The following is a 16,354-nucleotide window of genomic DNA, read 5'->3' as shown; positions in this document are numbered from 1 at the left end:
TAGAAGACCCACCATCTGTGCATTTACTGAATACATTGTTCTATATGTGGTTATCATGCACAACACTGCTTCCAACAAAAAAATTATTTTCCAGTGATAAAGTGAAGGAAAGGACTGAATATAGGCTGCTATAACAGTACAATGACCAGCCAAAATATTCAGTAGATTCAGTTACGGCACCATAACTGCCTTGTGAGGTTAAAGTTCTTTCCTTAAGGAAGTAGCGTAGATTTTGAACTAATGACAAATTTCTTGTTTCTCACATTGCTTGTCTAGTAGTGATCAGTGCCATTTACCAATTTCAGTTGTTCCTCCATATCTGTGGGTGACTGGTTCCAGGATCCCCTGCAGCTACCGAAATCCATAGGTGCTTAAGTTCCATATATAGGCTTAGTATTTGCATATAACCCACAAACCTCTTCCGGTATAATTTAATCTTTCCTTCTTTCTCTCTTTCTCTCTTTCTTTCTTTCCTTTCTTTCTTTCTTTTTTCTTTCTTTTTCCTTCCTTCCTTTTCTCTCTTTCTTTCTTTCTTTCTTTCTTTCTTTCTTTCTTTCTTTCTTTCTTTCTTTCTCTTTCTTTCTTTTTCTTTCCCCTCCCTTCCTCCCTTCCTTCTTTCTCTTTCTTTCCTCTTTTTTTTTGGACAGTCTTACTTTGTCACCCAGGCTGAAGTGCAGTGGTGCAATCTTTGCTCATTGCAACCTCTGTCTCCTGGGTTCAAGCGATTCTCCTGCCTCAGCCTCCCGAGTAGTTGGAATAAGAGACATCTGCCACCACGCCCTGCTAATTTTTGTATTTTAAGTAGAGACAGGGTTTCACCATGTTGCCCAGGCTGGTCTTTGGCCTCCCAAATTGCTGGGATTATAGGTGTGAGCTACCAGGCCAGGCCAATTTAAATTACCTCTGGATTACTTGTATTACTACTACAATGTAAATGCCATGTAAATAGTTGGTATACTGTACTATTATAAAGTTTGTATAAATGTTATTGTTGAATTACTATTTTAATTGCTTTTTAAAAGATATTTTCAATCCATGGATGCAGAAGTGGTGAATACAAAAGGCCGACTGTATTTTTAGTTTTTCCTCTTCTCAGAGCCATAGTAGGATTATACGTCCCTATGCTGTTGAAGTTAGATATGTCCACAAGACTGTCTTTGGATAAATAAAAGAGCAGAAGTAATCCCAGCATTTTGGGAGGCCAAGGTGGGCGTAGCTCAGGAGTTCGCGACCAGCCTGGGCAAAACGGTGAAACCCTGTCTCTACTAAAATAAAAAAAAATTAGCTGGGCATGGTGGTATGCACCTGTAGTCCCAGCTACTCGGGAGTCTGAGGCAAAAGAATTGCTTGAACTCTGGGGGTGGAGGTTGCAGTGAGTCAAGATGGCGCCACTGCACTTCAGCCTGGGCGACAGAGAGAGACTCCATCTCAAAAAAAAAAAAAAAGAGCAGAAGTTACTTCTCTGCTGAAGCCTGTAAAGCCAGTTCATCGTTGTACTTGTTGCAGTCACAGAAGCCTGTGTCAAGATGGCACATCTCTTGGCCTCAGGAATCTGAGTGACCATGTTGAATAGAGTTCACCTGACATGTGAAGCCTACGTGAGGAAGAAATTTCTGTTTCATTGCCTGGGAACACTTAAGTTGTGTTGTCATGGTAAATCTTACTTTTGCTTGTTACTGTGGCATAACCTACTGTAATACCCACGTATATCACTGCAATACCAACCTGTAGCTGACCAAATAGTTTCTTTCAAGCAATGTTTTACTTTTATTTAGACACATATGTACTTTTCACTTAGCCCTCCAAATAATAACTTTTTGAAATAAATGGAAGGTGGACTGATGTCTATGATAGCGAAAAAATATTTACAGGAATAAATACAAGGAGAAAAATTCATCATTGTCCAAAATTCTCTCTAAGAATTAGAGATTAGGAAGGGTTAGCCAATTGTCTTCTGGTTTTCGAGAAAAATTTGTGGACTGCCAAATATTTCCTTTCTGTGAATTGAAAAACTAAAGCAAACATAAAGACAATGATTTACATAGGGCCACAGCAGTAATATAAAGAAGCTCAGAGATGAGACTGTATCCATGGCTATGTGCTCACTGGAAGGTGAGCATCATGATATTGGCATGTACTACTCTGAAGGTTTTTGAAACGGGTACGAGTCTTACTAGGTTAGTAGAGTCATTTCCAAAGCTAGTCGTCTGCAGTCAACCTGAAGAATAGTTCAGCTAAAAATATTAGGCTGGTACAAAAGTAATTGTTTTGTTTTTGGTTTTGGTTTTTTTTGCAATTTTTAATGGCAAAACCTCAATTACCTTTGCACCCACCAAATATTAATTTTCTTGCATAAATTGCTGGGTAAACAAAGATTCTTATTGAATTATCCAAATAATTAGCCAGTCACTACTGTAGCTGCTACAACCCAAGTATTATTTGTTTCTTTAAATTTCCCTAAAATTTCTTAATAAAACTTTAAATCTGAATTCTTCATGTATTCTACCTTATGGATGTTGGCATACCTAATGAACACCCGTATATTTTATGTATATTTTTTGTTTCTGAGTGTGTTTACTTACCTATGCATCCCTAAAATTTGTAGCTTGTCCTTATCTTTTAAAAATTGGGCTGGGCGCGGTGGCTCACGCCTGTAATCCCAGCACTTTGGGAGGCTGAGGCAGGCAGATCATGAGGTCAGGAGATTGAGACCATACTGGCCAACATGGTGAAACCCCATCTCTACTGAAAATTCAAAAATTAGCTTGGTGTGGTGGTGCGTCCCTGTAGTCCCAGCTACTTACGAGGCTGAGGCAGAATTGCTTGAACCCGGGAGGTGGAGGTTGCAGTGAGCCGAGACCCCACCACTGTACTCCAGCCTGGTGACAGAGCAAGACTCCATCTCAAAAAAAAAAGAAGCAATCTTTCCACAGTTAAAACTATTTATCAAAAGTAATTAAATGAAAATTTTCTATCAAAATCAAGATTTAAAATATTTTATTTAAGTTCAGATACTGCTTTTCCTTCCCCACTATAAAAACTCAAAATGTTCAGCTCCCAAGTTTTCCACATGGAAAATATTATCAAATTACTAATGAGAAATATATACATATATATTTGTTCACTTGGAAAGGTTTAAGTCTCCAAAGTGCTAATGAGAAACTTTAGTGTTAGAAACAGTATTAATAAATGTGTGGGAAAACACACAATTAACCTTTAATTTTTAAGAAGTAATTAAGATAAACTGCTTTAAACTGTTCTTTACAGACTCCAATTGTTGTTAGAGCTTAATTTACTTTTTAATGCTCAAATCCACTTGAAGCTCCCATGTCCTGTGTTCTATAAACTTCAGGGGGATAGAATTACGCATGTCTACTACCTATTGTCCATTATTATGAAAATTAAACCATTTTTCTTTTTCTCTCAATTCTAGGGAAAAGACTTTTGGAGTATGAGACATGAATTTAACCCACGATCCTAATTTCTGTCTCATTTGCTTGCTTTCATATTTTCAGAGAATTGGCAAAATTTCTTAATAATTGAAGTCACCCAAAACAAATCACAAATTTGACACATTTATATTTATTTCCCGGAACTACTGAAAGACTAAACCAATTGATTAAATTGATGTGAGTTGATAATTTTATTTCCAATATAGATCTGTACCAAGTAGAGGTGGTTTAATTTATCTTCATTTTAAGAAACATTTATTAATTTCCTGTTATGCATAAATTAGTAATCCACAAGGTTATAAAGAGAAGCTAATGATGGGGCCACCAGATTGATCCACAGATGAGTGATTCATGTTTTTTTTTTTTTCTTGTTGAGAAAGATGCTCACTCTCTTGACCAGGCTGGAGGGCAGTGACATGATCTCAGCTCACTGCAACCTCTACCTCCTGGGTTCAGGTGATTCTCCTGTCTCAGCCTCCTGAGTAGCTGGGACTACAGGTGCATGCCACTATGCCTGGCTAAGTTTTTGTATTTTTAGTAGACATGGGGTTTCACTATGTTGGCCAGGCTGGTCTCAAACTACTGACCCAATGTGATCCATCCATCTTGGCCTCCCAAACTGCTGGGATTACAGGTATAAGCCACCACACCCGGCTGTGATTCATGGTTTTGATCTTAAAAGATAGTATACCTCATATACCCCCATGTACTAAGCACAATGATAAAAATATTTGTGGACAATAAATATAAAGGTTGTTTTCCAGGAAGGTGGAGAAAAAAACAAAGAGTTAGAAATTGGGAGAGAAAAACAAGAGACTAATGGATCAGTCCAAGAGGCCCACTGCCTGACTAATAGCAATTCCGAAGGATAGCAGAGAAACTAGAGATGAAAAAAATTATTATAAAATTATTAAGAAAATTTTCCATAACTGAAACAAATAGTTCCCCAGTTTGAATGGGCCCATCTAGTGTCCTGTGTTGAAGAAAAACAAATCAACAACAAGCAAGCGTGGACAGAATATCACAAGCACATCCTAGTAAAACTTTTTTGATTTTGATGTTCTCCAAGCTTTTCTTGAAAATGCTTTCTGGAGGACAGGCTTCTTTTAATAAGCGAAGAAACCAGGAAAGAGAAAGTAATTAGATCTAAGAAACAGGAGATCCAACATAAAAGAGTGATGTAAGGAAGTCTTGGGTCTAGAGAGAAACCAGTGGGTTTGGGACAAAAATATGAAGTATTTAATGAGGGAGGTGTCAGAGAAAATCAAAGATTGATGGAATACTGGACATAAATGAGCATCTAGAATGTGAAAAAGTGCAACTATTAACTCCAAAAAATAATCAATGGCATACAAAAAAGAAAATGTACTTACAGTATTATACTTAGCTCTGCAGTAGACTCATCTAAGGATAGTTTGCTTAGTAAAACTAATGTGAACTCTCACTATTAATTTAACAAATAAAGTGACAGTAAGATGATGGGAAAAGTGATTAACTATATAATGTTTAATATTTCTCACAAATCTGAAATGGTGGATCTGTTCAATTTCTAACTATATGCCCAAATGTAGCTTATAGACACAACTCATTTAAACTCAAGACTATGTGAGATTAGGAATATGTGATTAATTTTGAACTATTTATCTTTTAGAATATTGAAGCAGACCCCAGGCCCTGTCGCTATGAATAATAGCACTGTCTTAGCGGGTTGTTGTAAGGATTAAATCAGTTGTTGCAGGTAAAGTGCTCAGAAAACGGCCTTGCATGCATGTAGTAATAATGAACACTGGTTATTAGATTCAGTACATACATGCTAAAAATTCACATACCAAAATGGTGTTTTTGCTTAGTTTGAATGGTGAAGCAATACAATGAAGAATGTAGGGAGACACAAGAATCAGTATCATCATCAATAAATAGTTTCCTGTTGAAATTCCTAAGCATGAGACCAAACAAGGTTTTGGGGTTGCATTCAAGGTTATATGGGCAAACATACTAATTTGTCAAGCCTTTTCTTTCTTTCTCTTTTGTTTTTTTAATAAGAGAATATATTTTGTTTCCTTCTAAACAATCATTACCAAACTTTACTTGGAGGTAGTGTTGAGTGGTTGAAGACCTAAATATCCCTATTTGAAATTACTATGAAACTTCTGACATTTCATGGCTAGATTTTACTTAAATTGACAGTGACAAAACTCTGATAATTTTTAGTTTTAAGACTTTAAATTTGCATATCGCATTTCTTCCAATATTCTATTGTAAATATAGGCACCTATTCCTTAAAACAGACCTGTGGAGATGGAAGACATTTTCTTATTTTAGTATGTAAAATTAGGGACAAAGGGTATATTTTAGACATTTCAAGTCAAATTTACAGACTTTTCTTGTTACTCAGAAAAAGAAATAATATTAAATTCCTTTCCTAATTACTGCTTTGTTAAAAGATTAAGAATGTTAGTAGGATTTCATTAGCACCCACTTATTCCCTGAATTTTTAATGTATCAATAAATTTTTCTTTAAATTTTGTGTCCTTGTCTAAAGTTTTTGCCAGAAATCTATACATAAATTATGTATATTTCAGAAATTTCTCATATTCTCAGATTTATTACTTAATTTTTTTATATTTGTAAAACACTATATGCATTTTCAGCAGTCAATAAACACTCTGTTCCTTTCAGAAGCCTCTTCAAAAACTCATTGATTATTACATATTCAGATTCTTTTGGATGTATGTTTGACCCAATAAAGTGCTCACTTGAAACCTCTTCTTACTTGTTCTTGCAACAAAGGCTATATGCTATGAACTGTTAAATAACCCCCAATAGTTATGACACGCTTGGTTAAACAAGAAATGGGCCACTTCACTGTAAATAATGCACAAGTCCACTTTAATAACATACCACAGTGCTACCTTAGAAATTGTGTTGCATTCATTGATTTGTAAGAGTGAAACTGAGATATTTCAAAACCTTACATGGCTTTATAGCATTGTTTCTAGAGATGGTAAGGAGAAAAGGAATCAATATGTTTCTTCCCTGATATTCTATTTCCATTTTAAAAATTTGATCCCAACTAAATCACTTACACAATTTTGATTAGAATGGTATATGATATAAGCAGCAATTACTATTATGAGAGATTATCATTTGTTCACTAGATCATTAGTGGATATATAAATTTTAAGATATGTGTATGATATGAGATCCATGCACTCTCGTTAAATGGGTCAGTTTGATAGTGATGGTCCCAAACGGCTTAAGTATCACAGCAGATGTTGTAGTAACAAATTAGCTTGCAGTGGAAATTCTACTATTTTTAGTATTGAAAAAAAGGATAATTAGGGGAATGTAAATGGGAATTTTAGTGAAATAATGATCTTCTTCTTTTGGGGTTATTTCATGTTCCCCCCAAAAATGTTTTCCAGGACTATACAGGTTTATTTTCTTTTTTATATATACTAAATGTTAGGGTGAGGGAGAAAAGTCTCACATGTTACCTCAATGAAATGAAGCAACATGTAGTAAAAAAAAAATCTGATATATAAAATCTACACAGTCCATTTTGAGATATTGTGCAAAAAATATATATGCCACAAACAATATCTGATATACTTGCTTGTTAACATAGTTTTGTAACTAACTCATATCAATGACTTACGTGACAATCGCATTGTACATTCTCTAAGTTGCTTAATATGTATATTTTATTTCTTAAAACTTCTTGCTGCTATGCCCAGGGTTATTAAACTCCAGATATACTAAACTCTAGACAATTTACATTAAATATATAAAAGTGTTCCTGGGCAGACAGGCCATCTCACTTGCCTCTGAACTCAATTTTCTCTATGGTAAAGATTCTCTCTACTCAATTATCTGTGATTCTAGTACAGGGAATTCATACATTCAGACATTCACACACATGCACGTGCACACAAAAGAAAACAATATCTGTAGGTAATTTTAAATAATATTTTTAACTATTACTACTGAACTATATAGCCAATTGCTATATTTCTTTACGGTTGTCATGATGCAGTCAAAATTATTTTTTCTACTTTATTGTTCGTATCACTTGCAATGGAAGTTTTAATGAGTATAAGTACAGTTAACATGCAAATTAAAAAAATTCTTTAATTTGTATAGCAGAAGAGAGGTTTCTGAGTAATCAAGAATTTTCCAAAACAAAATATACAGAATAGACTTCCTTTAGCACTAGATTGTTAAAGACAGTTACAGTCGCAGGAACAAGATTATTCCGAAGATTGTCTTGCAGTAACTTTGCATTAAACTGTAATACTTTAAGTTAGTTCCATTATAGACTATAAAGACAATTTTATAAGTTTATTTCCTCATGCTAATTTATCTAATGATATGTTTAATAGGACAAATCTGACACCTGATTAACCTGAAGGGAAAAAATAAAAATGAAAAAAATTAATGCTATATTTAATCTGAAATGCATTGTTATTTAAATTCTCTGAATTCGAGACTCCAGCATGATTTATTCATTACTTATACATAATTTTTGGGAAATCTACGAAAGATAAAGAGCAAACCCTATTATTGTGTCAAAAACAATGCAGTTGTTTAGACTGGGTGAGTACATGGGAATAGAACTAAGAAGCACTGGCAAATGAGGATACCCTGAGAAAGAATACTACCTTGGATTCCTCCTTCCACAAATATGAACTTCTTTGGTATTGATGGTACTAAGGGATGACATTTACAACTTTTCTGTAGCTTAGTTTCTGGGAAAATATCACACAAACTCCCTCACCATCCCACCCCCATAGACTTCCATTTGTTGGTCTTTGACTCCTCATTCTTATGTTGGAAGACAGGAAAAATGCAAATGAGTTATTTATAAGGGCAAAATAAACATACCAATATTAAAGTTGTTTATAAAGGTCTTACTAACTGTGCTACTTATTTCAAGTGTTTAAAACCTACAATTATGTAGGCAAGGAATAAAATTGGAGAGTGATATTTATGAAGACTGTGAGGATGCTTCAAAAGTAAAATATCAGTTTATTATTTTATCTAAAGTGAAATGTGCCTATTGAATTATGTTTTTCTTTTAACACAGTCATCTATATGATTGTTATGATACAGAAGGGTACTCTATCATCTCTAACCCCAACGACCCCACCTCATACACACACAACCTACCCACAGCTCACAACTTAGCAAAGTCTATGGAGAACTGTGTTAACAAGGAGCAGTGAAGAGAGCATTTCAAATAGCTGATCTTACAACGAGACCACTGTTACAACATTATCTAATTCAGTGGGTTATAAGTGATGTCTTGTATTCCTCCTCCTTACCTAAAGTTTGAGTCAAGTTATCTCAGAGTTAGAGGTATAAATTATACAATTATATTTAGAACAAAAAATTCCATGTGACACATATATTTCCAGGGTGATCATTCTTAAACATTTATATATCAATTATTTCTAACACAATTAGTTAATTTGTTACTATTATGCTCATGTACATATGCATCTATTTCAGAAGTCGTTGGTGCGGAAGGTAACAATAAGTCATGCAAACACAGTCCGAAGATGTAAGTTGGTGATTATGAATTACATCGCTCTTTCTAAGAGTTTTGCTTTCTTTTGTTTTTAAGACTACAAGTGTAAAAAAAAAAAAAGCATAGATAAACTTGAATCCAAATTACTTGCAGGTAGCGTTTTTTTCCTTTATGATAAAAATTTAGTCAAATATTAAACTTCTAAGAAAATATCATTCTAAAAATATTAGCAGTATCAAAGTTTCAGATTGATAAGCATTCTTTTGTATTAAACATAGTAAAACAATAAGAATGATTACAGTTTCCTGTATATTTCTGTTCTCAAAAGTGTTTACTTTAGCAATATGATCTGATATGAACGGAATGAAGTTTGAAAAATGAGAAGTAGTTGTGGTTGTTAGCTGGAAGCAGGGATGATTCGACTAATTTTATACAGGTGGTTGATGATTGATGGAGGTGGAGGCATTTCAGGAGAAAGTTAGTATTTGGGAAAGAGACACTCTACCTGTATAGCCCAGCGAATTGTCATCGTTATCAGAGGTGGGGATTGGCGTCTCGTGGTCGTTCCCCCTCTCTACATCTTCAGGGTCTGTCGGAAACAACACCAGAGCTGCTGATGGGGTCACAGTAGTAACAGTAGTTGCCATTTCGATCACAGCATGTCCAGACACAAGTAAATCCACATGTGACAGAAAAACACACAAGGACAACACACAGCACACTTCATCCTTGCCCCTCCTGCGGCACACTAAGCCCTGCGAAGGTCTCAGCATCATTGTTTACAGTTTCTACTTTTTCTCCTTAATTTCCCTAATTCTCTGCTCTGCCTGCACCTTTGCCGCACTTCAAAGCTGGCGAAGGGCTCCGACTGCCCTCTGTGAGGCCGCCAGCACGGACTGAGAGAGAGAGCATATGGAGCAGGGAGAGGGCAGGGTGGCTGAACGCTAGCATTGCTAATTTTCTACCTTATTGTTAATCAAAGCTATTGACTGTGATCACTCCCCATCATCGCTTCATCTCCTGGCAATTACAGACTCCAGAGACTGTACCTCATATGAGGCAGGGAGGATGTGGGGAAAAATAGGTCTTGTCAAATAAGAGGGAGGATGATAAAAATGTCATACTTTTTTTTTCTGAGAAACACGGAAGAAAGCGGTGCAACATCACGTCTTTCAGAAGGCAACAATCTCGCGTCTTAAAGGACTGATATAAATTTACTGCAATGAATGCATGACTAAAACACATCTAACTTTGGATATTTTGGGTTGGATATTTTAAAACATTCCTAAGTATTGGATATTTTAAAACATTCCAAATTCTGTATAAGTATTTTCATTCATCTGTGCTTATTTTTCTTAAATAAAAAATGCATTTTTTCTGTATTTCTTAAATTGCACATTAATTTTCCTACGCAGAATTTTAGAGTGGAGGCCAAACACAACACTCTACTTTCCATATCCAGACTCGGAGTAGCAGAGGAGCAGTATGTGTGTATGTAGAGGCTCAATGACACTACCAGATTTCCCTGGTGCACAATCACTCTACCTGTCATCTATATGTAAGATAAGTATGAGCAGTGTTTATAGGTCTGCTACTGAGAAGCACACACAGACACAATAAAAACCAAGAGTGTACCTCCTAAATCGAATAATGTAGAGCCATAGGTCATTCAAGTTCTGATGTTCTGCAGGCTTTAAAGAGAATCACCTTTAACATTATCTACAGAGGAAGGATTTCTTGTTCTGAGCAGTGAAGAAGCGCAGATGTTTACTGGGGGAACAGTGTGTCACTTATGAATGAGCCAGTGAGTACATGCAGGTACTGCCCCTCTAGAAACATCACAGAGGTCATTAATTTTGTGTCTCCACTAGCTAGGTCAACATATTTTGTCTTAGACACAGCTATTCAGGGATGATTTAGAAATTCTTAAAAAAGGAATAAAAAGACTAACATGAGTCCACTTGGTTTTTTCATGCAGCATATTTCCCCCCCCTAATCTCCCTGCTTTCCCTCCTCCTTCCCACAAGTGCCACGTAATTATAATAACCTGATGTGGCTAAAACGAAAAAAAAAAGTTCAGATCTGTGCAGACAAAAGAGAAAAGATACTCATTCTTGCTTTATTCATCCTTGCCTCTCTAGTGATGGCTGTTGTCATTTTACCCTTAAAATAGATGCTGCAAGTGATAAGGCAGAAAAAGTGTCCACTTTACCTTTCCGGCCTGTGAACTTACTACACGCACACGTTGTTTAGGTCAAACTTTTAAGTCACATCAATGAGAAAGAATGGGGAGCAGGCACTTTTGTGTGTTTTGAGGCAGTTTTCAGAATGTTCTGTCACAAGTCATCTTGCTCATGCAGACTAACCAAATATAAGAGGTTGTTGCAGGACGATCATCAGAAATTGCTTGGTCAAATGCATGAAACGGCTTTTAAGAAAACCACCCTGCTTACCTACAATCTTGTTTTAAATGATAGAATGTGTTTAGAATCACTTTAATTTTATGAATTATTTTTTAGTAACACAATGCAGACTTTTAAGGGAAGTTCTACTTTTAATTTGCAAGCAATCAGTTATTTAATGTGGACCCACACATTTCTAATCATTCTGTTACAAATACAATACAGATTCATCCAAATCCACAATATAAATTAAATCAGCGTGTCTACACAATATTACAAGACTTTTGGGATGAGGTTTGTGTACCTTTGTTATTGAATTCTTCCTGAGAATGGGGATATTATGAAAGCAAGAGATGAGGAAAATAAATTTACTGTCATTTGAAATGAGATACCTAAATCATATAAAATAGATTTCCACCTGCATGTAACCTATCTTAAGTGGCTTATAAATTTGCTTCTCTGTTCCTGCGCATCACCTTTCTGGCCCCTTCTTAGGCTCAGGAAAGAATAGATTTTTGCATTAATCAATGAATCTTACCATATCTCTAAAGTCCATTCAATCTACCTTGTTCTGCATTTAATTAATGATATGCTAGACCTAAAGGAAACAAAAGGTACTATTTTTAGCTGCTTTGCTAATTTTTTTCTTTCTTCTCCTTCCTGTCAAAAGATAACAATAACATGAAATAGCCACTTGACTCACTGTGACAGAGCTGGAGGACTAATTTAAGACCAGTCCAAAAGACATTTACTTAAATTTTTGGTTAAATAGCATTGATTATGCGAGCTATGGACTAGAAGATAGCAAGGAAGAGACTACTGTGTGTTTACCATATCTAAAGGAGGTCTTATATTCCAGCTCTGAATTTAGGGCTACCCAGGCCTGAATTGAAATAGGTTCAGCTGCAATTGGTAAAAGCTGCCATCCCATCTAGAAACACACTGGCACTAGAGGTGCTGGGTTTTATGTGTCTGTCATCCCCATTATAATCTAAATTCCTGAGGGTCAGGTGTTCTGTCTCCTTCTCATTTGTGTACCTACCCACTTTACATTGAATCCAAGATAATAGATAAATTAGTAAAGAGATGGTAACCAAGAATGCAAACCTTACTTAAGTGATAGATGCTCAATCTGAAACAACTGAAAAGGATGTCAATTGTATTTTCTGCACCAGTATTATATGCAGAGCGGGGATAAAAAGCTTGCTATAAATAAACTCAAATGCTATTGTACATCCTACATCCTCAAATCCATACAAACCAATAAGGCATCTTTCAATATAAAAAGGAAGTCTTGAATCATAACATCATAGTCATTCTGGGTTGGAAATGGGTCAGATGGACCCTCATAACAATCTTCGATGAGATGTATACACTCCTGTGAATTTAGGCCATTTAACCTTCACTGCTTTTCAGGGTGATCAATTCCAATTTTATAATTAAGTCTTGTTTTTTTTAATTTGTTTTAAAAAATCTGTTTTCTAGATTTTCTATGCAGACTCCAAGTCTGGAGGAATGTATAGAACTAATGCCTCATCCATGACAGCTTGTTTCCCTCCCCATACTCCTTAAATACTTGTGTTTCACACAGCTCCAGATTTCATCCTGTTCTTTTCAAAATGCTGTCTGTAGATATCTTCATCTGAGCCCAAGGCTTCGATTATTTTTCATAACATATGCAACTTGTACATTTCTCAACTGGATGCTCTACCAACAACCAAATTTATTTCCATTGGTGATTCAACTTCATGTAAATTCAAAGAAACTTCACACTTTTTCTCACTCAATACTAAACTCATCAGCTTGTCTTCAACCTACTTCTTTCCTGTAGTCCCTACCTATGTTACATATTTTACATAAATATTAAATATTTTAAGTATTTTACAATTCAGTAAAAAGTTAGCATCTGGGGTTAAAACTGAACTCTGATCTACAGGCTTATTGTTTATAAATATTTTGCGACACGGCTTTATATATTTTTGTGTAGGGGTTGTATGCCATACTTAAACTTACAATATATAAGGTTATATGTGTGTGTATATATATGTACATGTATATATACACACATACATACATATATATACATACACACAAACAATATATGAGTGGACCATCTTAAAATAGTCTTTCACATATATGATAACAGCAACAACTATAAAAGGAAATAAACACCTATATCTTCCTTTACAATATAAATTATGTCTTCAAGGAAACTTTGTCTTTATAACAATTCATTAAATGTTTGGATTTTTAAACATTAATTATTTTTTAATTGACAAATTTAAATTAAGTACAACATAATGTTTTGAAATATGTATGTATACATTGTAGAATGGCTTAATACAGCTAACTAACATATGCATTACCTTACACACTCATCATCTCTTGTAGCGAGAACACTTAAAATTGAGTGTCTTAGAGATGGTCAAGACTATAATACATTGTTATTAAACATAGTCATCATATTGTACAATGGGTCTCTTGAACTTATTGAAATTTTATGTCCTTTGGCCAGCATCTCCCCAAACCCCCACATCTATTAAGTGAAAAATGGTTGGAAGACAGCATATTTTACAGTGCCAAAGTATCACCCCAGAGGGCATTTGCTAACTTGGAAGTAAAAAATACACTTTGATAATTGATAGATCAGACAGTCATATCTGTAACTCATTAATCAAACTTACTATCACCAATAGCAGGCAGCTAAGAGTGAGAAGACCATTATATAATACAATATACAATATCAGCTATGAAGCCTTTCTGAAAAAAAATTGTTGATTGTTCAATGAAGACTTGAGATCCAGCTTAAAGTTTCCAGACAAAATAACATACTTAGTTTTCAGGATACACATGTGGAATAATTAAGGCATGAGATATCATATCTCTAAATGATATTCAAATGGTTGAATAAAAACTATCTTGGGAGAAAGAGATACAGCAAATATGACATAGCATTAGCAATCATTCGATCTTTTTTTTTTTTTTTTTTGAGACGGAGTTTCACTCTTGTTGCCCAAGCTAGAGTGCAATGGTGCAACCTCAGCTCACCGCAACTTCTGCCTCCTGGGTTCAAGCGATTCTCCTGCCTCAGCCTCCTGAGTAGCTGGGATTACAGGCATGCGGCACAACGCCTGGCTAATTTTGTATTTTTAGTAGGGAGGGGGTTTCTCCATGTTGGTCAGGCTGTTATCAAACTCCAGGCCTCAGGTGATCCACCCGCCTTGGCCTCCCAAAGTGCTGGGATTTACAGGCGTGAGCCACCACACCTGGCCCAATCACTCAATCTTTTATGAAAAACATTTAAAAAGTTTAAAGGATGGTGGATGAAAATTTAATAATCTAAAGCCTTCTCTATAATGTGCAGCAGACATTCATGCAATGACATTTCTCTTTCACCAGTGGTATTAAAGTAGGTAATATTAGTTTTGTAGTACAAAGACTCATATTTGCAGTGGCATTCAATCCATAGTTATTTAAATTGTTTATCATCCCATGGTAGCCAGTGTTATATTGTGGAAATGTAGAGGCCTAAGAGAAAAGCCTGTTGGTTTAAATTCAGAATTTTACTTGTTTTTAATTTTTAAATTGGGTTTGCAATCACAGCTCAAAACATTAGGATTTTCAACCTTCTTCTTTCCTTCTGTCATATTCAGTTATGTATAATAAAAACATAAAACATAAAATCTTCTTCCTTTTGCCCTACTTACTATAAAGTGTCAAGCTAGTTTCTTTATAGATTTCCATTATCACAGTGCAGAACTTTGGCATTAATTGACATTTTAAAGATGATCATTAATAAAAGATTAGGGAAAAGCAAATGAATATAAACTACTATCAATATGAGAATTGTGTTCTACAAATTGGATCAATTCTCATTGATTCTTTCCTACTAATCAAGAGGAATGCATGGAAGGGGTACTTTAAATGGAGTACTGAGAACATTTAATTAGAAACCTAGGCAATGAATTATAAAATCAAATACAAAAAACCCCTATATTTGTGAAGCTTTAAATTTGCATCAAAATTCTATAAGATCAAATTTAAGTTAAATTCAAACTTCTGCTTTAATCATGTATGGCCCGAATAATTGTTGAATGTACTTTATTATCTGTCCCATTTTTTTGAACTGGGAATAAGGGGAGAAATATAAGTTATGTTATAGAGATTGAGAGGAAAAAAAGTCAGTAGGTGCTCCTTAGAAATATTTAGTAAGTGATGCAAATAAAGAAATATATCTACAACAGCAGAAGAAATCTATGTACTGTAGAACATTAGATATAACATGTATGAAGTTAAAAAATTGCCACTAAATATTGAATAAAGCATTTTTTAAAGCAGCAACATGAGAACAGAAAACAATGTGTTACAATCATCTCCAATTTTGCTGCTATAAGAAAAATCAAGGTTGTTTCTTTATGTTTCTTTCAAAGATAGAAGAACCATGATTACAATGATCCAAGTGGACAATACTTGTTAGAAATTGTGTTTTGGTAAAATAAACAAAAACGTTAGCCTTGATGTAAAATCTATTTTCAAATAAAATGTTTAGCGACTGGATGGTTCTTTCAAAATTTGAAAACTTGGTCTTCCAATAGTTTTGAGAAAAGAAAAAAAGTCAGAGTAGTTGATTATTTGGATGAGCTGAAAGAATCTTAATGGAGAGTAGGTAATTTTAACCTGTGGCCTGAGATGCCAGGAGTGTACTAAATTAAAAAAAAACAGATTTCACACAATGATCTCAAAACACATGTTACTGCTTTTTTCTCATTTTCTGGTTTAGGTGATTAGAGAACTGAATGAATCAAATGTGAAGAAAAGGAAGTAAAACCTGCACGGATTATAATCACAAGTAATGTTTATATAATGCTTTGGTCTGTTTAATAGAACACATCATTTTATATGCATATATGTGTTCCTATGTAATGCTTACAGTTCTATCATGATCCTAGCCATCACCATCATGATTCTCA

General features: G+C 34.8%; 1 protein-coding gene across 4 annotated transcripts in view; it reads right to left on the bottom strand.

Moving 5' to 3' along the window:
- ROBO1 (roundabout guidance receptor 1) overlaps nucleotides 1–16,354 on the bottom strand; it is a 1,209,916-nt gene that overhangs the window by 528,095 nt on the left and 665,467 nt on the right. For 3 of the 4 annotated variants that reach the window (XM_055259183.2, XM_055259184.2, XM_063630535.1), the window contains one exon: nucleotides 9,488–9,571. The exons of the other annotated variant lie outside the window; for it this stretch is intronic. In XM_055259183.2, the coding sequence (XP_055115158.2) occupies nucleotides 9,488–9,571 (84 nt within the window). The remainder of the gene's footprint in view (nucleotides 1–9,487; nucleotides 9,572–16,354) is intronic. 4 annotated transcript variants of the gene reach the window in all.

This window comes from Symphalangus syndactylus, chromosome 21 (assembly GCF_028878055.3).
Source record: "Symphalangus syndactylus isolate Jambi chromosome 21, NHGRI_mSymSyn1-v2.1_pri, whole genome shotgun sequence".
Lineage (NCBI taxonomy): Eukaryota > Metazoa > Chordata > Mammalia > Primates > Hylobatidae > Symphalangus > Symphalangus syndactylus.
The sequence above is the reverse complement of the archived record's forward strand: the minus strand, read 5'-3'. Positions and strand labels throughout refer to the sequence as shown.